Source organism: Heterodontus francisci, chromosome 8 (genome assembly GCF_036365525.1).
Source record: "Heterodontus francisci isolate sHetFra1 chromosome 8, sHetFra1.hap1, whole genome shotgun sequence".
In the NCBI taxonomy this organism is placed as follows: domain Eukaryota; kingdom Metazoa; phylum Chordata; class Chondrichthyes; order Heterodontiformes; family Heterodontidae; genus Heterodontus; species Heterodontus francisci.
The window spans coordinates 42,200,006-42,225,965 of record NC_090378.1 but is presented as its reverse complement, the minus strand read 5'-3'; the positions used below and the strand labels follow the sequence as shown (position 1 = coordinate 42,225,965).

Genomic DNA, 25,960 nt, shown 5'->3' with positions numbered 1-25,960 from the left:
GCACTGCAGCAACTTGCCAATGCCTCTTCGACAGCACCTCCCAAACAGATAACCTCAACCATCTAGAAGGACAATGGCAGTAAGCCCATGGAAACACCACCACTTGCATGTGCCCCTCCAAATCATACACCATCCTGACTTGGAAATATATCGCCATTCCTTCATTGTCACTGGGTCAAAATCCTGAAACACCTTCACTGCATAGACTGCAGCGGTTCAAGAAGTCGCCTCACCCACCACCTTCTCGAGGGGTATTAGTGATGGGCAGTAAATGCTGGCCTTGCCAGTGATACCCACAACCCATGAATGAATTAAAAATAAACTTTCCAGTGTAGAAGTTGGTCTTGTAAAAAGCGCTTCATTTAAAACAAATGGCAACTCAAAGTTTCATTCAATTAACATAAAATTTTTATGTCTTGGAATTTTTTGACCCATCGCCTCCAAGAAAAAGGCTCTGCCATCGCATGGTGAGACTAACTGATGTTGCCTCCTACCTCCTGTGAATGACAACTTCCAGCCAGGATGGAAACCTATAGGGTTGAAAAATTCTCGGTATCCTGGTCTTTCCTGGTTGGAGGATGTTGGCTGATGCTGAACTTTCCTGTGGAGAATAATTAGGAAAAATTGGAAGGATAAACTCAGTAAATCAGGCACAATGACGACAATGTAAAGAGAGCGAATGAATGTGTCCAGAGAACATATTGTAGAAAATGGAAATTGCCCTGTTCTTTCTGTTGTCTTTGGCAATGATGCTCAAATGCCAATGCCGCCTTCTGGAGGGGTTAATGACGTGGTCTTTTGATTTAGTTTAGATCCAGGCTGTAGTTTACAGTATTATATGAACCAGAAACATCATGTTGAATCAGTTTGAATGAATAGCCTACCTCACCGACAGGCACCGATTGGGGCTAGATTCTGTCAGTGCAACACAGATGTTAAAGTACACAGGAGTGTGATTACCAGATAATTAATTAATGATGATAGTGTAATCACTTCTAATTAATCCAGTCTTAACTGTTTTGGACACAACATTCCTGGAAGTACTATATACTAAGGGTGTCAGGTAAGTAAAGTCCAAACTCCTTTTATTAGTTCTCTGTCTGCTTAATCATGGACCCGACAATTTCACTCTTATTGCCATTGGGACTAAGATCAGCTTCTAAGCAGCTACTCAGCTGTGGTAATAGCAATCTGCTTGTAACAGCGCCATATGTGAATATTAATGAGTTAGTGGGTGAGGATTCAGGTTATATTTTAAATTCCAGGAGTAGAGCTGAAGTGATTTCCCCATTTTAACTGAAGCCTCGATTGCATTGTTACTTTTTAATGCAACATTTGTGCTGAGCTGCATGGTGTTCAGTAATTAGATATGAACTGTCAGATGATCAATTTATTATTCATCAGTATTAGTATAGATTTATAGTGCTTGATCCATTTATTTCTCTAAACAAAATAATTTTGAAAGTTACAGATCATGAAGAATTTTCTAACATTTATTATGCTGGAGGAGGGAGATAAATAACAAAAAAATCCCATTTTTTTAGGTCCTCTCACAATGAGCACCAAAGAGATAGTTGGAAGGACGGATTGGAGGTTTTCTGCCCTTTCTTAGACCCCAAAGGTCTGGTGGCAGGTTCTGAACATGAAACTGCCAGACTATATTATTGGCTGAGCAGGTTCTATTCACAGAGCTAAAGACCAGGTTAAAAACCAAGGCTGAGGCATTCCCTCATAATTTAAGCTCAACAAATGGCAGTGAAACCTGTCTGGGTAATATCTGGACCATTTTCAATTTTGGTATCACAAAGCAGTCTCTCCTGAGGCTGCTGTAGGAAATTACAGCTGCAATACATAAATCAGTCCCTCTTCCACTGTCCAGCATTAACGATCCTTCACTTTGAAGAACAAAATCTTTGTCTCCTTTTGAGAGTGACAGTCCCTTTCACGTGTTCCACAGAAATTGGGATAAGGACGAAAGGACCAACATATGCACTGAGGAGCTTACAGTTTCTGATGAGACTAATTCACCTTGCTTTCAGTATTACACTCTACGGCAAGTCAGGAACAGAAAATGAAAGGCATTTCTTAATTTGAAATGAATTCTGTTTTTCTTTTAAGAAAGTGTTAACCTCTCTGTGACGCATTCAAAACGTTTAGTTTTGTATTGGCCCTTCCATCATCCACTCTGCCACCAAGGGTTCAAAGCTGATCCTAGGTCATAATATCATCCTGCTTCAGTAATGTGCTATCAGATTTTCACTCTGTAGAAGACAGTGGAAGAATTGTATTTCTCTGGAGCCTGGATATTAAGAATTCAGTTGTAGTTACACTAGTGGGTCCTGCGTAATTGAGCTGGGTTTTTCTATTCAGCCGAGCCTTTCAAAAGTGCATTGTCGATTAGACTAGAGATTATTCATTTAGTATTTAGCCAGAGACAGCTGAATAATCTGCATATAGCCGTGGATGGCTTTCTCACCGCACCCCCTTTACATTTGGTATTACTTGTACCTAAAAATTAATGTAGCATCACTCAATTTGCAGTTAAGAAAGAACAAAGAATTACAATGTAATAGGCAGTGTTCTGCAGTGTTAAATTTCTAATTACGTGCAAGACAGTTTTTAAAGAAAAGGATAAGGGTAGGAAAATGCATAAATTTGAACATTGAGCACTGGGGATTGGGAGTAGATTGAGGACAATTTTGGAGTGAGACTGTCGAGTGAAACAGATTCTCAAAATAGCCTGGTTTTCCTACCACAACATGTTTAATCTGTTGTCTGATTGCTGTTTAAATTAAGACGTAATTGTCATGATAAATTTATTTCTTCTATGAATTTTCATACAGGCAAGAACGGACTCTTTGAGATTTATTGCCTTTTTTAATTTTTTCCCTTTGCTGTTTGATTCAGTGTACTTGTTCTCAATACTTTGAAACTAAGTAGATGTCTGTGAATATTGTGGGTGGGTGTTGAATTTTTTTTTTCTCTCTGATGGAAGTCTCAAGCTCCTTTAATATCCAGTCAGTATGACTACAGAACAGTGTGAACGGTCCTGATAACTAGGAATGGTAATTCCGCTTATATGGCTTCATCATGCATTAAATTGGAAGCACCCTGAATTTGTTATACATGTGTGTGTAAAACAATTTCCTCTTTGCACCAATGCTCAACTTCCAAGTTTACATCTGGAGTCAGGGCCTGACTGAGTCCAGAGTAAATCTGAGCAAAGCATCTTGAGGGCTATCGTCTCACACTTCTTAAAGCTAGTGTGCTGTCAAACCTGGTTTACAACACATCCCTTGTAAAAAATTTTTAAGCCTCCCTTTCCTGAATGTAAATGTTTTGAGAGTTGGGATTTTCCCCTCTCTCCTCTCCAAATATTTTAATTTCCAATTGTTGGAAGAGATCTCTGCACATACTCTCACACAGATATACGCAGAGCACTCTCCTAAAAGGGACAATTAAAGTTCCAGCCAGCTACGAGCCAAGCAGTATAAACCAGGGTCTGCCTAGCTGGAATCTGAACTGCACCTCCCAGTTTTTGATCGTTAACTACTACAAACACATGCAAAAAGAATAAAAGCTAAGGCAAGTATCAGATGGTTCTGACACAACTGCAATTTTTCGTTACATTATATTTCACGAAAGTGCAATCATTTCAAGTAAACGGCAGACCTCTGTGGTTATCTGCAAGCTTAAGCTTTTGAATATCTTTCCCATTTATTCTTGTGAGCTTTCACTTTGGTATCCTTGCAGTTTTGCAGTAAAGGAATTTTAACTTCCTTATCAGACTCATATGCACTCACCCTATTTTTGTTGGATTTTAAGAAAGAAAAACTTCAATTTATATACTGCCTTTCACAACCACAGGATGTTCCAAAGCACTTCAGTGCCACTGAAGTCTGGTCACTGTTACAGCGCAGCAAGGATCTACAAACAGTAATATTATAATTTCTCAATGATCTGTTTTAGTAATATTGGTTGAGGACACCAGGGAGATCATTGTTGAATAATAGCGCCATAGGATCTTTTACATCCACCTGAGCAGGTAGGCAGGGCCTCGGTCCAACTGGGTGGGACTGCTCTCACCTGGTTCCATTCTTATCTATTTAGTCGTAGCCAGAGAACCACTTGCAAAAAGGAAATTGGATGGCCACTTGAACTAAATAAACTTGTAGGGCTATGGGGATCAGGCGGGGAAGTGGGACTGACTGGATTGCTCCATGGAGAGCCCGCGTGGATTTGATAGGCTGAATGGCCTCTTTCTGTGCTGTAAATGACTCCGTGGTTTAAAGACTCATCTAAAATGATGGCACTTCTAACAGTGCTGTGCTCCATCAGTACTGCACTGGAGTGCGAGCCTGAATTTTGTGCTAAAGTCCCTGGAGTGGCCCTTGAACTCACAACCTTTAGACTTAGAGGCGAGCACGCTACCATTGAGCCATAGTTGACAATATATGCCCCATGTATGAGCCACCCTCCTCAACTTCCTGAGAAAAGAAATAAAATTGACAGTCAATTCAGTAGTCCCATGAATTAAAAATTGCTTTCCATCCTTCCCCAACGGCAGGCACCAAGAGGCCTGAACCCATCATTTTCTATAGTAATTATTCTTGATATCCTTTTCCAGAAATTTGTCAAATGCTTTTTTTAAGAACTGCAATGTCCATTTCTAGAACAAAAGTTCTAGATGCTGTTCTAGTTCTGTGGATGCTGGAAATCTGCAACAAAAACAGAAAATGCTGGAAGTATCAACCTGAAACATTAACTCTGCTTTTCTTTCCACTGATGCTGCTTGACCTGCTGAGTATTTCCAGCATTTTTTGTTTTTATGTCGGTTTCTAAAATATTGTTTCACAAAGTGGTCTGCCTCTGAGGAAATGTAATATTTCTGGAGATCCAGCTACCTGTTATCTCAGTGTATATGAGTGGTCCCTAGTTCTCCTTGGCCCCATTATTTCAAGCACCCTAGCTGCTTGCATGTTGTCAGTGTCATGTCAGATCCCCTCCAAGTCTACATCTCTCCAACAAATCAAAACTTGGGTTATCAAGAGATCAGCTAACTCAGCATCCAATCTGGGACCTTCATGATCTGTATGGCTCAGTCATAAAGCACAACCCAGTGAAGCCATCAAGGGGAGCCACAGATTTTCATAGTTATGTGATAGGAGTGACATGGGGAAGGGAATTGGGGAGAGAGATTTAGGAGGATTTTTATTCGGTGTCTTGTGTATAATACTGTGGTATAGTAAATTAACAGGAAAAGTGGTTCAGACAACTATAGCAAAACTTATTTTACCCCGACACAAAAAGATATTTGCCGTGATTTGCATGAATTAAATAGAATCTTACATTTTTGTGATCAATGTCATATTGTTTCAAAATAAAAAAAAAACTTTTTATTGTATTGTTAAAATGCAGAGCGGCACTGCTTCCTGCCATGAGCTGCCTGAAAATGACGAGGCACAGTCTGTCATTGATTTTACCCAGGAAAGGCAGCTTCTACATAAGTTAATCTTCCCCAGTGTGTTTGGGCACAGTTTTAAAACCTTTATTTATTTATTTTTGATGTCTAGCCATGAGAGAGTCTTAAAACATCTTTGACTTGCAATACATTAAACTGGGCAGCAATGTATTACTAACTGTATGACCTAATTGAGTTTCCTTGTTCAACTACTCCAGGTCTCTTTAATTTAGCAGTTGAAAGAGTGTGCTATTGCTGATATACTGACAATTTGCTGCCATTTAACTTTTGTTCTAGAACATTTATTTTTATCTATTTATTAAATAGTAATGGATGTCAAATTTCCAGTTCTTTTCTTTCACTGAATTGTTGATGGGATTATTTTTGGCTCAGGGTGTTTAAGAGGTTGATAAATCTCCTGTTAACCCATGTTGTACTGAGCCATGAGAAAGGAAGAACTTGCTTTTATACAGAATCTCATTGTGTTCTCAGGATGCTCCAAAGCACTTCACAATTGCAGAATTATTCTTGAAAATTGCAGTCACTGTTGAGCAGGCTAACTGGCCATTCCAATATGTGCACAGGAAGTTCACACGAATGGCAAATGAGATAAATGACCAATTTTTTTTTATGTTGCTGGTTGAGAGAGAATTGTTACCCAGGATACTAGGAGAACTCCCTGCTCTTCCTTGAATAGTCCCATGCAATCTTTTGCATCCATTTGAGCAGGCAAACAGTATTTAACTTTCCATCCAAAAGGCAGCACCGAGAGTTGGCACTTATATAAACAGCCCCAGTTTATGCCATGACTGGAGTGGCCATTGTATCCCAATGGCTAAAGAAATCTGTATTTTCGGTGGGGAAAGGACACGGAGCAGGCTTTTATTCTTCGAAGTTTTTCAGATAGAGTAAATTAATAAAATATGGATCTTAAAACAATAAAACATGCTTACTTGCCTGTTAGCTGAGTGTAGGTTGTTCTCTGTAGCGCCTTGCTGCAGAGTACAAATGGGTCAAAAATACATTCATCCATAGAGCTAACATTACTGTTGTAGAAACCCTCACACCGCAGGACCAGTAGTGAAAAGGATAATAGAATCTACCCATGTACGTGTTCATTGTACATGGGTAGATGTTTATTAAAGGCAGTACGTAGAAAGGTAGTACAGGAAGCGTCTTGGCTGTGAAAATATAGTGAAGTGAGAGTTGGTGGTGGAATGCATTTACCGGTCAGACTCCCACTGGACTGGTAAATGTACTGGTCTCCTCCTATCAGACTAGCTAAGTCTACTGCTGTTCATCCGCACTTGTTCAAACTTAGTATTGCTTCATTGCTAAGTTAGATTCAGAACAAAGCTTGACAGATTGGTTTAGTACACTCCTTTACAGCTCCCACAAAGACTTAATACATTGTTAAATTATATGAGAGTTATGGATATGGTTTACTTTGAAAGAACATTGATAGTAAAATCTTGTTTCTTGTTTTTTTAGCACGGATAGGAAAAAACAAGAGGAAGAAGGCCTCAGAGGATGGCCAGGTATGTCCGCTATGCAATGCGACGCTGTCTGGATCTGTGGAGGAGATGAGTAGACATGTGGAAGCCTGTCTGGACAAGGTAGTTGATGGGCATGTTGGAGCACCAACAAGTCTTTTTTTTTCTCTTGTACCTCATCAGACGCCTGGTTTAAAGCATCTGTGGAAGGTCTTTTTGTTAGGATATCGATATATTTCTGTTGTTGCAGATGCTCGACATATCTTCCCAGTGCTCCCAGAGCTACAACCCTTCTCCCTATTGTTAATTTCCCCAGTATCCTCTTCTCAGCATTCTCCCATCTAACAAACACCTGATCATCTCCATCACAGTTCTCCCTCAAAACTCAAGGCTACGCTTGCACCACTGTCACACCCTGCCTGCACCACCACCCCGCCCGCCCCCACCCCAATCATCACTTCCACACTATCAGCATACCACGTCCGGATCCTCTTGTCTTTACTTACTACTCCTGCCTCTTGTCATTCAGTGACCCATTCTTCTCCCTCCTTCCTTCCCCATCCTGATCACTGCTGGTGCCTCACCAGTCCCAGCCCCATTATGAGAAGCACCTTGTTCTCATACTAACTATTCCCCCTGAAAAAATGTGGCCAGTAGTTCCATGTCCTGATACCCCTCCCCAATGCTTCAGAATTCCAACAGTTTGTTAACTGCTCCCAGTACACCATGACCCCACATCTACCTGTTCTCACCTCCTGGGAGACCCTTCCCAGTACGGAAGAGCATATTGCTACCACTATCTTCTCAACATTTTCCACACTCCCAACACACCAGTCTCCATACTTGCAGACCTGGAATACTCCATCCCCTCCCCAGAAAATCCATAGTGCAACACTCTTTTACTTCTCTCACCCTACCAGACCCCAACTGCTATTAGACCCCAGGACTCTTCTGTTTACAACACCAAACCGCATGCTGTCACCCCGCCCGCCCCACTCCGTTCGCCCACCAGTACTTCTGTATTACCTCCTACCTACCTGTGACGTAGAACAACTTCCTTACCATCTTCATGTGTATCCTGGACTTCAAAATAAGGTAAGACATAAAATTGAGCACATAACTAAGCAGAAATCGTAATCAAGTTCACTGATTTACAGTTTCCATGAAAATATGAACATTATTTGAGGCAGAAAAGACTGCTCACACTCCCATAGGAGTGCATAATAAAAACACTTTCATTTGTTCGATCACCATAAATCACTGGCCCTGATATATTGTACATGCCATGGCATAATACAGCATATCTTTTGACTCAATGTGAGCAAGGACATATTAGTTCTGTTAGTAATAGAAAATGTTTCTATATTTGAGCATTTCTATTCCATCATGCTTCAGAGCAAATTTCTGCGTCACACGTAAAAGGATATATAAATAAACAAAGGCAGTCATTTTCAATGATCAAATCACTCTCCAGGAACAAAACAAATGCAAATCAAAATGTTACACTATCTTAATTGACACACCCATAAAAAGCCAGAGTACTTAATCTCAAATTTTAGTAACAGTTAACGTTTGATTGAACTCACCCAGTGTTTAATTAACATCAGTTGGACTTTGTAACCTTAAAGAAACACATGCCTACACTTCAGCTGCTAAATAATATGTTGTGTTTTGTGTGGTCACAATTCCTGTTGTTATAAAAGATTGCATCCTGTGATTTACCCTGCGTGGTGAGGTTAGGCACAGCATTTCATTCTCAGTTTTGCTGCTGTTTGCAGATCACTTGCATGCTTGGATTTTTGATTTTCTAAGAACTGCTTGATTGTATTTTAAACCCTTGCATCCTATCCTTTATTGTTCAAGGTGTCCAAAATATTCATATAATGTAGAGGATGGAACTATTGGAAAAGGAACCAACAAACTTTCAAACATTATGCTAGTGCAAATCCCATGTAGAGCCCACTCAGGAAGCTGATGTGGAGGGACATAAACGAAAGCTCTGATTTTTAAAGTGAGGACAGAATAGAGCATACAATACTTGAAGGGCCGGCGAGTCCTGGGACATGGTGACCTAGCCGACTTAAATGGCTAGTTCTCATTTTCCTGGAGTTTCATGAAACCCCAACCAGATCCACTTCCTGGCTGATGGTCGGCAGCAGGAATTCATTGGCAGGAGGTCACAGCTGGAGACCTTTGGGAGGTCAGTTGAGGGAGACAATCTGTGGGGGGACTTTCTGGCTATGATCAAGAGGGGAATCTGGGGAAAAGGAGGCCTGAGGTTTCCTTGTAAGGCCTGAAGGAGCACTCCTGTCTCTCTTGATCCTCAAGAATACCTAAAATTAATGTTTTCAAACTGCTGGGCCTCTATCTGCCACCTGGTAGGCTTGGCCTGACATAAGCGGCACAGTGGCGCAGTGGTTAGCACCGCAGCCTCACAGCTCCAGTGACCCGAGTTCAATTCTGGGTACTGCCTGTGTGGAGTTTGCAAGTTCTCCCTGTGTCTGCGTGGGTTTTCGCCGGGTGCTCCGGTTTCCTCCCACAGCCAAAGACTTGCAGGTTGATAGGTAAATTGGCCATTATAAATTGCCCCTAGTATAGGTAGGTGGTAGGGGAATACAGGGGCAGGTGGGGATGTGGTAGGAATATGGGCTTAGTGTAGGATTAGTGTAAATGGGTGGTTGATGGTCGGCACAGACTCGGTGGGCCGAAGGGCCTGTTTCAGTGCTGTATCAATAATTTTAGAAAAAGAAGTCGTAACTGCTCCCCTGCTCAGCCCTTCAGCTTATATATTTTTCATTCTTTCATGGGATGTGGGCACTGCTGGCAAAGCCAGCATTTATTGCCCACCCTTAATTGCCTTTGAGAAGGTGGTGGTAAGTTGTTTTCATGAACCTCTGCAACCATCTGGTAGGAACACCCACAGTGCTGTTAGGGAGTGAATTCCATGATTTCGACCCAGTAACAGGGAAGGAACGGCAATATAGTTCCAAGTCAGGATGGTGTGTGACTTGGAGGGGAACTTGTAGGTGGTAGCTTTTCAATGTGTCTGCCGCCCTCGTCCTTCTAGGTGGTAGATCTCTGGGGTTTAGAAGGTGCTGTCAAAGGAGCCTTGGCAAGTTGTTGCATTGCATCTTGTAGATGCCACTGTACATTGGTATGGAGGGAGTGTATGTTTGAGGTGGTGGATGGGGTGCTGATCAAGCGGGCTGCTTTGTCTTGGATGGTGTCGACCTTCTTGAGTGTTGTTGGAGCTGCATTCATCCAGGCAAGTGGAGAGTATTCCATCACACTCCTGACTTGTGCCTTGTAGATGGTGGACAGGCTTTGGGGAAGTGAGTTACTCGCCACAGAATTCCCAGACCCTGACCTGCAGTATTTATATGGTTGGTCCATTTAAGTTTCTGGTCATTGGTAACTCCGAGCATGTTAATGGTTACAGTTGTTCATAGTCCAGATGACATAATTGAGAAACTGACCTGCATATTTAAACAGAACTTCACTCCCTTTCTGCAAGTATCATGCTCACCTGCTCAAAAGAGTAGGTTAAGATTGGGACATGGCAGGAAAGCAGCAGAATCAGAAGGGGTAAATGATTGGACTTATTTTAATTGCTCCCACCCAGTTTCTGCCAGGCAGGAAAGTTAAAATCAGACATAAGCTTTTTCTTACTGAGCTTTACCTATGCATGGCTTCTGGATTTTATTAGCCTGTGATTCAGTGTAGCATAAAAACGGACGTACATTGAAAATGTCAGACAGGAAAAGACCAACTTGTCCATCTAGCCAGACAGTTGTGACGCCTTGTGCATTTTGATACAAACACCACTTATCCACATGGAGCCATGAAGTCTCCTGAGAGAGGTAAAAAAACAGGAAAAAAACCTCAGACTTCTAGAAATCTGATTGACAAAGAACAAAGAAAATTACAGCACAGGAACAGGCCCTTCGGCCCTCCAAGCCTACGCCGATCCAGATCCTCTATCTAAACCTGTCGCCTATTTTCTAAGGGTCTGTATCTCTTTACTTCCTGCCCATTCATGTATCTGTCTAGATACATCTTAAAAGACGCAATCGTGCCCGCGTCTACCACCTCCGCTGGCAACGCGTTCCAGGCACCCACCACCTTCTGCGTAAAGAACTTTCCACGCATATCCCCCCTAAACTTTTCCCCTTTCACTTTGAACTCGTGTCCCCTAGTAATTGAATCCCCCACTCTGGGGAAAAAGCTTCTTGCTATCCAACCTGTCTATACCTCTCATGATTTTGTACACCTCAATCAGGTCCCCCCTCAACCTCCGTCTTTCTAATGAAAATAATCCTAATCTACTCAACCTCTCTTCATAGCTAGCGCCCTCCATACCAGGCAACATCCTGGTGAACCTCCTCTGCACCCTCTCCAAAGCATCCACATCCTTTTGGTAATGTGGCGACCAGAACTGCACGCAGTATTCCAAATGTGGCCGAACCAAAGTCCTATACAACTGTAACATGACCTGCCAACTCTTGTACTCAATACCCCGTCCAATGAAGGAAAGCATGCCGTATGCCTTCTTGACCACTCTATTGACCTGCGTTGCCACCTTCAGGGAACAATGGACCTGAACACCCAAATCTCTTTGTACATCAATTTTCCCCAGGACTTTTCCATTTACTGTATAGTTCACTCCTGAATTGGATCTTCCAAAATGCATCACCTCGCATTTGCCCTGATTGAACTCCATCTGCCATTTCTCTGCCCAACTCTCCAATCTATCTATATTCTGCTGTATTCTCTGACAGTCCCCTTCACTATCTGCTACTCCACCAATCTTAGTGTCGTCTGCAAACTTGCTAATCAGACCACCTATACTTTCCTCCAAATCATTTATGTATATCACAAACAACAGTGGTCCCAGCACAGATCCCTTTTGAGAATCTCCCTTCCACTGCTACTCTCTGTCTCCTGTTGCCCAGCCAGTTCTTTATCCATCTAGCTAGTACACCTTGGACCCCATGCGACTTCACTTTCTCCATCAGCCTACCGTGGGGAACCTTATCGAACGCCTTACTGAAGTCCATGTATATGACATCTACAGCCCTTCCCTCATCAATCAACTTTGTCACTTCCTCAAAGAATTCTATTAAGTTGGTAAGACATGACCTTCCCTGAACAAAACCGTGTTGCCTATCACTGATAAGCCCATTTTCTTCCAAATGGGAATAGATCCTATCCCTCAGTATCTTCTCCAGCAGCTTCCCTACCACTGACGTCAGGCTCACCGGTCTATAATTACCTGGATTATCCCTGCTACCCTTCTTAAACAAGGGGACAACATTAGCAATTCTCCAGTCCTCCGGGACCTCACCCGTGTTTAAGGATGCTGCAAAGATATCTGTTAAGGCCCCAGCTATTTCCTCTCTCGCTTCCCTCAGTAACCTGGGATAGATCCCATCCGGACTGGGGACTTGTCCACCTTAATGCCTTTTAGAATACCCAACACTTCCTCCCTCCTTATGCCAACTTGACCTAGAGTAATCAAACATCTGTCCCTAACCTCAACATCCCTCTCCTCGGTGAATACCGATGCAAAGTACTCGTTTAGAATCTCGCCCATTTTCTCTGACTCCACGCATAACTTTCCTCCTTTGTCCTTGAGTGGGCCAATCCTTTCTCTAGTTACCCTCTTGCTCCTGTGATATGAATAAAAGGCTTTGGGATTTTCCTTAACCCTGTTTGCTAAAGATATTTCATGACCCCTTTTAGCCCTCTTAATTCCTCGTTTCAGATTGGTCCTACATTCCCGATATTCTTTCAAAGCTTCGTCTTTGTTCAGCCGCCTAGACCTTATGTATGCTTCCTTTTTCCTCTTAGCTAGTCTCACAATTTCACCTGTCATCCATGGTTCCCTAATCTTGCCATTTCTATCCCTCATTTTCACAGGAACATGTCTCTCCTGCACGCTAATCAACCTCTCTTTAAAAGCCTCCCACTATTCACATGTGGATTTACCTTCAAACAGCTGCTCCCAATCTACATTCCCCAGCTCCTGCCGAATTTTGGTATAGTTGGCCTTCCCCCAATTTAGCACTCTTCCTTTAGGACCACTCTCGTCTTTGTCCATGAGTATTCTAAAACTTACGGAATTGTGATCACTATTCCCAAAGTAGTCTCCTACTGAAACTTCAACCACCTGGCCGGGCTCATTCCCCAACACCAGGTCCAGTATGGCCCCTTCCCGAGTTGGACTATTTACATACTGCTCTAGAAAACCCTCCTGGATGCTCCTTACAAATTCTGCTCCATCTAGACCTCTAACACTAAGTGAATCCCAGTCAATGTTGGGAAAATTAAAATAATCCAATCACCACCACCCTGTTGCTCCTACATCTTTCCATAATCTGTTTACATATTTGTACCTCTATCTCACGCTCGCTGTTGGGAGGCCTGTAGTACAGCCCCAACATTGTTACCGCACCCTTCCTATTTCTGAGTTCTGCCCATATTGCCTCACAGCTCGAGTCCTCCATAGTGCCTTCCTTCAGCACAGCTGTGACCTGTAAAATTTCTCTCTAACCCCTTTCAGTGAACAGAACTAGTCTGGGGCATTATGTCGACCCTGACTTGTATTGCACGTTACCTGTCTTTTGTATTGCATGATGTACACCCCAGCCAGAAACAGCTCCAGCTGTCTTGAAGGTGTACTACAAATCATCAATAAAAACAGAAAATGTTGGAAATACTCAGCAGGTCTGGCAGCATCTGTGGAGAGAGAAGCAGAGTTAAAATTTCAAGTTGTGACCTTTCATCTGTTCTGATGAAAGACCACTGACCTGAAATGTTAACTCTGCTTCTTTGTCCACAGATGCTGCCAGACCTACTGAGTATTTCCAGCATTTTCTGTTTTTATTCCAGATTTCCAGCATCCGCAGTATTTTACTTTTATTTTACTAATCATTTACTGCACAAGCTGGCAAACTGTTCTACAGATCTACTATTCTCTGAGAAAAGAAATGCCACCTAACGTCCAACCTAGTTCTGCCCTTACATAACTTGTAAGCCAATTATTAATCCATTGCACTAGTTCTACAAGCACAGCTTCTGGTGAATTAGCTTATCATATTATTTCTGAAAGTCCAGGTAGGCAGTGTTTACTGGGTTTCCCTCATTCACTAGCTTAGTAACTTCAAAATATTTTATCAAATTATAAGACACAACCTTCATTTCCAGCAGCCTTGATGACATCTTCTCTATCTAACTGGCCATATCAGGTATTGCTTACGATACCTGCGGCATCTTCCCTATTACTGAAATCAAATGAATTGACCTATAGTTACCTAGCTCTGCCTTACTGACCTTTTAAAAAAATCAGACATATATTAGCATCCTTCCAGTCTGTGGAAACAATCCCAGACTCTTGCGAGCTATTAATGATACAGGCAAGGGGCTCACATATCGCATTTGTTTAAGGACTCTTTGGTGGATGTCAACTGGACTTGCAGCCCACTGTATTTTAAGGTTCCTTATTCTGTCTAAGATGGTATCTTGATATATATATCAATCTTACAGTTAACAGCAGCACAACATCATCTTCAAGAATAAACACTGATGCAAAGTACTCATTTAATATCTCTGCCATTCCCTGAGTGTCCTTTCTAATCTGTGCTAGAAAATCTTTCAACCAAGATTAGTAGTTCATATGGAACAAGAGATTGTAATCCTCGTCATGCCCACATAAGTAAATAATTGCTCTAAAAGTAAACCGATGAAACAGGCATTGAATTGTACAGCAAAATATCACGCATATGATCTTTGTACCTCTCCAGACCAAAAAATGTTTTTTTTATTGGAATTGGCGCCATTATCCATTATTTTACTTGTCAGAAATTAGTTTAAAACAATGTCTGAATCTTGTCATTTTTTTCCTGACTCTGTATCTGCCCATATCTGGATATTCTTTGCTCCACTGTACCTCATCAAGTGAAATTAGGCACGAATTACTTTGAAAAGTTGAGTAGACTTTTCTAAGTCATGCAAACATGTATTTGAATGCCTCATTTTTTTTTTTAAAAAGCCTTGCTTCTCTCCTGCTATAATGCACAACATTCTTAAGCTGGGAGGAAGCAACCTGCATCTGGGTTCTTGCCAGTGTCATTTAATAAACAGTCTCTGTGGATTAAAAAGAACTACTATTCAGTGTATTTAGTATATAATATGCTAATAATAACAAAAAATGTCCAGATCTATGGTCAGGAAGGGAATAAACATCCACAATTACTAATAGGAAAATGATAAAATTCTTGCACAACATTTTAAACCAACTTCTGCTGTATTACATCTTTCATAATATATTGTAATATAATATTCTTTCCAAATTGCATATTAGTCGAATCAGTCTGCTGAAGTCAGGTGCAGTAGTATTTTTCTTTGCATAAATTTAGAGCTAATTTTGTATCATTAGTTTTAATTTGAACTCTATTTTAAGAATTATCACAAATTTCAGTGAATTTGCACTCTGCAAGTGTCCTACATTATTATTTCCTACTTCTAATAGAAATACTTATTTTTTCAAATGAAACACAAAGAAACAGAAGCAAAGCATGCATACCTATTAAATTGACCTCTATCATGTATATGTTTCTAAATTAATATCACAAATTTAAACATTTTGCTAGTGAGTGCTATTCATTGGTTAGTAAATGCTAGCAGTGGGAAACTGGAATTTCCATTTGGGGAAACCATACTGAGGAAAATTATAGTATTCCAAGTTGAGGAAGTACATTGTGAACTGATCTCTGTTTATTTCAGAAATGACCAGAAAGAGAGTAAATTGAAAACAATTTAATATGAGTTGCTGAAGACCGAATAGAATCTTTAGCTGAATGAAAGGAATTGTAACATCAGCAGTTCTTGTTTGAAAAACAAGTGTCATTTTTGTGTATTTTCCCACTGTGTTACTCTTCCTGCTTTTGAAATACTTTTGTTGAGTAATTTCATCAGGTTATCTGGATGAAAAGATATGGGTTTCTTTTGCATTAGTTACTGTTTAAATAAAAAGAAAACCAAAAAGATTATATGAAACCTAAAGAAAAATGGTTGAACTAGTTAAAACATTAATTATTTAAACAGTTTATTTTAATCCACAGAGAGATGGCTCTTACACAAATGATGATGAGTCAGTGGACATAGAAAATGAGAGTGCAAGTGGGAACAGATTTGAAGAGTACGAGTGGTGTGGGCAGAAGAGAATACGAGCTACGACTTTATTAGAAGGTGGCTTTCGAGGTATGCTAAAATACTGCCACTGTTGGTTAATTTTTAAATCTACCTTTTCAGAAGCTTTTTTTCCAACAAATTTATAATCAGATCTTTGGTATAAATCATTTGCCAAGAAATATTTTTAAACCATTTAAGCTTTTCTATTCTTTGGAGTTGATTGACTGTTGCCATCTATGTGGCCTGTGTCTAGGATTGCCACATTTGGTCTATCCAAACCAAGATGGGATAAGGGTATCGTGGAGTCAAGGCATTTGGAGGCTTAAATAAAAATCTCCGAAGGTTTTCTGGACCTCATGTCATGTGTGCGGAAATATGTTGGTCTAAAAAGTGGTGTCAGGTATAATTTGCTCTGGAAAGAAATAAAGATAAAGTAAAAACAAATTATAATTAAGGAACACCTATCAGTTTCTCAGAACATCTTGGAGGGCTTCACAGCCATTGAATTATACTTGAATTGCAGTCACTTTGCATATACCAAGGTGCACAATCAGCAAATGAGAGAAATTACTAGCAAACTTTTTTTGCTGGAGTCAGTTGAGGCAGCGATGTTGACCAGGACACCAGGAGAACTCTGTCTTGCTTTGAAATTGCCACGGTCTTTTACATCCACCTGAACAAGCAGAGGGTGCTTGGTTCTTATCAGGAAGGGAATACCATTGAACATGCAACACTCCCCTGCTATTCGATTGTATTGCCAACCTGGTCTAATGTGTAATTGTGTACTAATGACTAAAATTGAAGCATCTGAGAATATTAAGCACACTTATTCCGTTGACCTCTATCATATATATGTTTCTAAGAAAATGATTACAATTGTAAAAAATTGAATTGATACAATTTTCTAACTCCCCAATGCCTCTAAAAACAGATCTTCTGGAATTGAAGTGTAAAAAAGAAAACTCTCTTTTTCTTACCAGCAAAATAGTGTTTTCCAAAACAATTTTTCAGTTTCTTCCTGTGTCACCCCTTAGATGCCCTGCCATCTCTCACTGTTTTCTTTCTGCTATTGGTTACTCTTTCCACCATCTTTTACCCTCTTTCCTCCCTCTTGAATTGCAGTCATGATCCCAAGATTGATCTTTAATGTTGAATCCTTATGATCTGTGGCTGGAAATGTTGACGTACACAATCGTTTTTAAATTGAGAATTTAAAAAAAAATACTTTAAATGTCTGTTTTTCAGTTGGTTAAGTTAATAGATGGCCTGAATCAATTTTGGTTTGGTTTAAACTGGTTGTTAGATCACTGTACACATGTCAGTGGTATTCTGTTTAGAGGTTGAAATGCAATTTGAGATTTAAAGGAGTACTCCAGGATAGTTTCCAAAATGGTTTTGTTGCCCCAGTCATGATGCTATTCTGTTCCCATTTTTAAAAAATCCTTAAATAATTTGTTCTCTTACTGGCTGACTGGATTTGCCATCTGAACCATGATTTTCTTCTCGATCCCTTGTTTTGGGTAGCATGGTGTATTCAATCTAAGCTAGGTTTTCTTCACAAATGAAGTAGTCATTTTTAAGGAATGTTGGGATTGGAAAATAAAAAATCTGTTCATTTCTTGGAGTCTCAACATGCCTTATCTGGGAAGTTCAGTTTGAGAATTATACCTAGATTTCACTAATATGATACTTGCATTACTCAAATTGAGTGAAGTCACAGCTGGTGATACTCAGGCTAACAAAATTGCATTAATTGCAGAATAATGCATATTAACTTTTTCATGGGGGGTGAACAGGTTTGCTCAGTACTTTGGATGATCACAAACTATCAAATACAGCAATGGAATGTACAAAAGCAAAATACTGCAGATGCTGGAAATACTCAGCAGGTCAGTCATCTGTGGAGCGAGAAACAGAGTTAACTTTTCAGTCAAGAGTGCAGGAGGGCATGCCAGGAGCAGCACCAGGCATACCTAAAAATGAGGTGTCAGACTGGTGAAACTACAAAACAGCACTACTTGCATGCCAAACAGTGGAAGCATCATGCAAATTGTAGGGCTAAGCAGACCCACAACCAACGGATCAAATTGAAGCTCTGCAGTCCTGCCACATCTAGTTGTGAATGGTGGACAATTAACTAACAGGAGGAGGAGGCTCCACAAATATCCCCATTCTCAACGATAGGGGAGCCCAGCACAGAGTGCAAAAGACAAGGCTGGTGCATTTGCATCCATCTTCAATCAGAAGTGCCAAGTGTATGTTTCATCTTGGCCTCCTCCTGAGGTCCCCAGCATCACAGATGCCAGTCTTCAGCCAATCCAATTTAATCCACGTGATATCAACAGACGACTGAAGGCACTGGATACTGCAAAGGCAATGGGCTCAGACAACATTCCGACAATAGTACTGAAGACTTGTGCTTTAGAACCAGCTGCACCCCTAGCCAGGCTGTTCCAGTACAGCTACAACACTGGCATCCACCCGTTATTATGAAAAATTGCCCAGGTATGTGCTGTCCACAAAAAGCAGGACAAATCCAACTGAGCCAATTACCGCCCTATCAGTCTACTCTCGATCATCAGCAAAGTAATGGAAAGTGTCGTTAACAGTGCTAGCAAGCGACACTTACTCAGCAATAACCTGCTCACTGATGCTCAGTTTGGGTTCTGCCAGGGCCATTAGTTATTGACCTCATTACAGCTTCGTTCCAAACATGGACAAAAGAGCTGAACTCAAGAGGTGAGGTGAGAGTGACTTCCCTGGACATCAAGGCAGCATTTGACTGAGTGTGGCATCAAGGAACCCGAGCAAAACTGGAGTCAATGGGAATCAGGGAAAACTCTCTGCTGGTTGGAGTCATACCTAGTACAAAGGAAGATGGTTGTGGTTGTTGGAAGTCAATCATCTCAGTCCCAGGACATTACTGCAGGAGTTCCTCAGGGTAGTGTCCTAGGTCCAACCATCTTCAGCTGCTTCATCAATGACCTTCCCTTCACCATAAGGTCAGAAGTAGAGATGTTCGCTGATGATTGCACAATGCTCAGCACCATTCGCGACTCCTCAGATACTGAAGCAGACCATGTCCATATGCAACAAGATCTGGACAACATCCATGATTGGGTTGATAAGTGGCAAGTAACATTTGCACCACACAAGTGCCAAGCAATGACCTCAATCAAGACAGAATCTAGCCATCTCATCTTGATGTTCAATGGCATTACCATCGCTGAATTCTCCACTGTCAACATCCTGGGGGTTACCATTGACCAGAAACTGAACTGGACCAGCCATATAAATACTGTGGCTACTAGAGCAGGTTTGAGGCTATGAATTCCACAGCAAGTAACTCACCTCCTGTCTCCCCAATCCCTGTCCACCATCTACAAGGCATAAGTCAGGAGTGTAATGGAATTCTTTCCAATTGCCTGGATGGGTGCAGCTCCAACAACACTTAAGAAGCTGGACGCGATCCAGAACAAAGCAGCCCACTTGATTGGCTCCCCATCCACCACCTTCACCATCATGCACAGTGCAGCAGTGTGTACTATCTACAAGATGCACTGCAGCACCTCACCAAGGCTCCTTCGACAGTACCTTCCAAGCCCGCGCTCTCTACCAACTATAAGGACAAGGGCAGCAGATGCATGGGAACACCATCATCATGATAAGGCGTCAATCATTCAGGACTGAAATGAGGGAAATTATTTCATTCAAAGAGTTGTGAATCTTTGGAATTCTCTAGCCCAGAGGGCTGTGGATGCTCCATCTTTGGATACATTTAAGGTTGGGATAGATAGATTTTTGGTCTCACAAGGAATCGAGGGATATGGGGAGTGAGCAGGAAAGTGGAATTGAAGCCCAAGATCAGCCATGATGGTAGTGAATGGCGGAGCAGGCTCGATGGGCCTATTTCTGCTACTTCTGCTCCTATTTCTTGTGTTCTTGTGTGTTCAGCAAATTCTCCTCCAAGCCACACACCATTCTGACTTGGAACTATAACGCCGTTCCTTCACTGTCGCTGGGTCAAAATCCTGGAACTCACTTTCTAACAGCACTGTTGGTGTACCTACCCAGTGACGCCCACATCCCACGAACAAAGTAAAAAAAAAACAGCTTTCGTCGGAACTGTAAAAAGTTAGAGATATAACAGGTTTTAAGCAAGTACAGACATGTGATGGAGGGTGGGTGGCTTGGAGCTGGGGAGGGATGAAAGAGAAGGTCTGTGATAGGGTGGAGTGCAAGAGAGATTAAATGGCAGAGGGGATGATGATGCAAGGCCAAAGGAGATGGTAATGAGACAAGTAAAGAAACAATGACTAGGTCATGAAGAGGTGTAAATGGTATTAGCAGAATCATCACCAACAGCTGCTTTCTGAAAAAATAGAGGCAGGGGTTATGGTCTGAAACTGCCGAACTTAGTGTTGAATCCAGAAGGCTGTGAAGTGTCTAATAGATAGATAAGCTGCTGTTCCTCAAGTTTATGTTGATCTTCATTGGAACAATGTAGGAGGCCGAGGGAAGAGAGGTCAGAGACAGAGTAGGGTGGAGAATTAAAATGGCAAGTGACCAGAAGCTAGGACTCATGCTTGCGGACTGAATGGAGATGTTCAGCAAAGCAGGCACCCAGTCTGCATTTGGTCTCCCCAGTGCAGTGAATACAGTATACTAAATTGGAAGAAGTACAAGTAAATCACTGTTTGACCTGGAAGGAATTTTAGCGCCCTGGATGATGGTAAGGGAGGCGGTATCTCCTGCGCTTGCATGGGAAGGTGCTTGGGAAGGGGAGAGGGTATAGGAGTGTAGACCAGGGTGTCGCAAAAGGAATGGCCCCTTCAGAATGCTAAAAGGGGAGGGGAAGATACGTATGGTGGCATCATGCTGGAAATGGTAGAGGATAATCTATGGAATGTGGAGGCTGGTGGGGTGGATGGTGAGGACAAGGGGAACCCTATAGTGGTCTGGGAAGGAGAGGATGGAGTGAGAGCAGAAGGGTGGGAAATGGAACAGACAAGTTCGAAGGCCCTGTCAACCACGTGGAGGGGAATCCTCGGTTGAGGGAAAAGGAAGACATATTGGAAGTACTGGTATAGAAGGTGGCATCATCAGAACAGTTGGGATGGAGATATAGAAACTGGGAGAATGGAAGAGTCTGGAAGGAAATGTAGTCAGAGTATCTGGAGGAGTCAATGGGTTTATACTGGAATGTAATTGTTTGCCTACATTTAAGAGATATATTGCTTGTCTGTATTGTGCCTTTATATCTTTCTTTATCCAAAGGTAAATTTGACTTGTAATAACATTTATAAATATCTTGCGTAGATACTGCAAAACTGTAAGGTTTTAATCTCTAAAAATCTGAGTGAAACACTAAAAAACCTGGTGGTAAATTCCCTTTAAGAAAACCTGTCAAATCTAAGCCATTTGCTCATCGCTAATATTTGACCTTTACTTGACCAGTCCTGGGGAATGTAATTTTAGCAGGGCTCTGCTTCTAGCTCACTGAGGGCAGAAGAGCTGAGAAATGAGAGCTTGTCAAACAAAATTCCCCGTTATCTCCCTTGTTTTACCTAAATGAGGTAGGGCAAGGAGCACACTGTCTCATTTCAGAAGTTATAAAATATTGAAAAAGCTTTGTCTAGTGGGAGCTGCCGGGGGGAATTGCAGGTACAAGGGCTGTGATCAATTTGTACCGTTTTTCTAATGAAAGCTTCAGAGTTTGTCATCTGTGCTTCACAGCTGGACCTCTCATGTCAGTTGAAGAACAAGTCTGTGTTCTTAACTAGCTTGAAAGGGAGAGAATATTCACTTGGCAAAATCTTCAAGGTACCACTTCATGGTGTTCAGTGTTGGAACATATTGTTTTATTTCAGTATGAAGTATGGGCATTATTTTGTAACCTGTTCAGGAAGGTATAAAAATCAGACACTGTTGTAAAAAGCAATATGCAGCTTCGTATGGTTAATCAGTGCATTGGTGTACCTGTATGCTGTATTTGGAATTTGAGTTTGTGTTTGCAAACTTAGAGTGAGCTCTCCCTTTCGGGAATGGAGGACATTTTAAATGAAGGAATTTCACAAAGTATTTTTAAGGACCTTTAGTCTCAATTCAGCACCCTTTTAGGGTTGACTATGTAATACCAATGACAGCAGCTGGTTGTTTGCCTTGTGTTGGTCATTCCCTTTTAAGTATAGAACACAAAATCCATCAGCTTGTGATTGGAAGAAAATGTACCAAAACTGGTTCTTCCAAAGTTTAATTTAGTTTGGAACTGAATTTGCTGACTTTTTTTCCCTCTGCCTTTACTGAAGGCATTAACTGCTACTGGACCTGGTTTCACAAGTAGCTTTTAAAATTTCCTCAGTTAAGTTATTATTCTTCATATGGCAGGCTGAATAGTTTTTGGCAAAAAGAAGTGAAGAATGTAAGACAGATGGTGTGGTGTAGTCTTTTTTTTTTAGTTTGGAATTGGCTAGATGGACTGCATTGGCAGTTCCTGGTCCTGTACCATTCCATTATTCCCTTTTTGAACTTTTCAAAATAAAAGTGTAGCTTTCAGAACATTGAGGGACAGAGTAAATATAACAGAAGAGGAGCAAGTGAAATCTCAAATCTTTGTCCTCATGTCTTTTCAGAAAAGCTGTTTTTATTCAGTGTATCATGCACCTTAGAAAAATAAATAAATCTATTAACCTAAAAATCAAATTGGTTCAGCCTAAACCAGGACTATCATCTTTAAATGATTCACTGCAGTTTAAGGAAAGTGACTTTGAACAGTAACTAACTGAGACTCCTCACAGATAGCAGACTATTGACACGCTGTAGATGAAACTATAGTAACTGTGGAATGAGCAAGGAGATAAGAAAGTAATGATGGCATCAGAAAACGTTTGAAGCTGTCCTTTCATACCTGCTTTGTAATATGACTTCAAAGCTGAGGGGGGTGGTGGAGTGGGGGGGTGGGTGGGTGGTGGAGTTGTTCTGCCTGAGCAAGTCCCCACTCGCTGCAAACCACTGACTGAGGAAATCTTCGGTTGTTATTTCGGCCTGAGCAGATGGGACTAAGTAGATTAGGTAGCGATAGGTCAGAGGCGGCCAGTTGTTCCCTTCTGTTCAGTTCCATTTAGGGATTTTGGGTCGATTGGCATCATGTGTCATTCCTCTAGTGATATCGCTCAGGTATTGATCCAGTCTAGACAAGAGCTGGAGGCATCGTAGAGAACGCGTGCTGCACCATGCATAATGTGATTGAAAGGCAGTTAAAATGGCACTGACCTTTTCAGGGAGGATTAGATTGCCTGCCAAGTCTGTTTAAAGCAAGTGATAACGCGAAGTAAGGAAAACTGTCCGGACAACTTCAGAGAGAGAGAGAGAGGTTGGGCAAGAATGTTGTACAGACCTCTGCTGGGCTTTTTGAAATAGCACTGTTCTGTTGTACAGGTTTGAAAATGATTGAAGTTTATAAGAAAATTGCTTCACATTTCAGGTTCAGAACAAAATGGGAAGACTTGGAAGAAACACCATAAAATAGAGCAGTGGCTTGCAGTTTACTAACTGAATGCTAATTCCAGAATGCAGGATATCAATTATTTTAACAGTCAATGTCTGAGCAGGCCTTTTTTTTTCATAATGTTTCAATTGAAAAATTGAAACTTCAAGACTGAATATAATTTGGGCTTTGCTTAGTTTTCTTCCTTTGCTGTGTGTGATTTGTTATTGAAAGTGTTAAATATACAAAAGTAGCTTCTGTGGCTGACTAGGTAGCACCATAATCTATTAAAATTATTTTGGAAGCTTCTAGTTGAGGATCTTGGGATTTGAGATTGCCTAGACTTAGATATTGCAATTTGCTGTGGTGGGGGTGTTGTGGGGGAGGTTATGATGTAATCAAAATGGGAAGACTTTCTATTGTTGACATTGTAAATTAGAAAGCTTTTCTGATATTTTTTCCAGGAATAACAAATATGGAGGTTTTTCATGATATATTTGGTGTTGTTAACAAATAGCCGACAGAGTCAAACTCCCATGTTGAGGTGGATTGATTCTTGCTTGTGCTGCGAGGTGAAATAACCTGGTCTGTGTAGATCGAGTGGAGAAGAAAAGTGACGCATTTATGTACCCATACAGAGTCCAGTCCCTTTTATAGTTATGGAATAGTAGGTAGAGCGCTGAAATTGACATCTTGACAATGTCACACTATCTTTTGTTGCTTTGCATTCAGTGGGTGATTTTGAAGCATGGAGCTCAGTATGAGCTAATTTGGAGCCAGTACTGAATTGTTGAGTGATGCCTGTGCAAAGAGAGAACGAGAGACACCAGGACTCTTTTCAGACAATCATTAGAAGTTCCAGATATCTATGAAAGGGAGATAGAGAAAGACTAAATGCAAAATTCTCAATGTAATATAGAATGAAATGAAATTGAATAGGATGAGGGATCCTAGGAGCTTATACTTGGACCTGTCTACTATGAACTATAAGATTTTTAAATGTGCCTTTCTTCCTGTTACAGTGTGACTTCAAGAGAGCAGCTTAAAATGGACTATTTATGTTTACCAAAAATAGAATAGTTCACCCCACCTCATTCGGTAGAAGTGAAAAGTTTGGTGGTTTAAGATCCATTCCAGGATTTGAGAACATAAACTAGGCTACTGTTGGCAGTGCAATGCTGAGGGTGCAATGCATTGCTGGAGGTGCTGTCCTCTACATGGGAATGGAGGTTTTTTTTTAATGATTCGTGAATGCTATAGATCCTATGGCTTTTCAAAGAAAAACAGGCTATTCTCTTGGTATGCTGACTAACTGTTTTTCCCCTCATTGCTCTTTGTGGAATCTTGATCTGCTTGTGTTCGTGTTTGTTCTCATAACAGTCTGGGCAACCTCCTTTTACATCAGGAACTTTGAGATGAAAGATGTGAAAAGATGCCATATATATGCAAGGCTGAGAACTGGGAGGTGCAGGGAGCTAACATTGGATTTCCAACCCTTGGATCTAGGTTCATATTCACCATAAAGATATAATGATGGGACTGTAGGAGCATTGGAACAGGAGTAGATCATTCAGCACCTAGAGTTTGTTCCACCATTTAGTTGGATCGCAGCTGATCTGTATCTTAACTCCATCTACCCACCTTGGTTTCGTAACCCAAAATACGAAAGGGTTTGATGTATACCAAGTTTGGGTAATCTGAGTCCAGTTCCATGTGGAGATGGGCTTACCACACAATGCTGCTTCTAATTCAGCATTAACCTCTAATATCATTGTTAGGCCTAAGATCAATTAGTCTGGAAAATGGGGGGAAAAAAAGGGTCACGGGTGCTGTAGAGGGTTCTGAGGTTGGGGCAGCATAGAGGATGGTTTAGGCTGCATCCAGGGAACTGCTTTGTGGTGACATTAAGTGCTTGAAATAGAAAGTATTCCACTCCCCATCGCTACCTCCCCTCATCTTATTGAATATAAAAATATTAAATGCAAGTCTTCAAACTCAACCTGAGTGATATTGGTCCATGGATAAAATGTAAATTGGTTGATTGAACCCTATCTCCAGAGCAGTGGTTCTCAAAGTGTGGTGTGTGAGTGTACTCCAGGTGGTCTGCGGGCTGGTCCAAAATGCAAGTCACTGATGCGCAATCCATGGATGAGGCCATATGAGAGAACAGGCCAGAACCCTCATCCCCAACACTCGTGTGACATCACACAACCAAACCGGCTCCTGCGTGTGCAGCACAAATTGTCATATGCACGCGCACCAATGTAGTTTTAAAAGCTAGATTTATGTTACTGTTGCAACATGCAACTTTTTTTTTTATTCATTCAT

The 25,960-nt window shown here is 41.2% G+C and overlaps 1 protein-coding gene across 5 annotated transcripts in view; it reads left to right on the top strand.

The window, feature by feature from the left end:
* rnf220a (ring finger protein 220a) overlaps positions 1-25,960 on the top strand; it is a 546,071-nt gene that overhangs the window by 433,846 nt on the left and 86,265 nt on the right. For 3 of the 5 annotated variants that reach the window (XM_068037012.1, XM_068037014.1, XM_068037016.1), the window contains exons 7-8: positions 6,953-7,077; positions 16,077-16,215. In XM_068037012.1, coding sequence (XP_067893113.1) covers positions 6,953-7,077; positions 16,077-16,215 — 264 coding nt within the window. The remainder of the gene's footprint in view (positions 1-6,952; positions 7,078-16,076; positions 16,216-25,960) is intronic. The other 2 variants (XM_068037013.1, XM_068037017.1) reach the window with 1 other exon arrangement.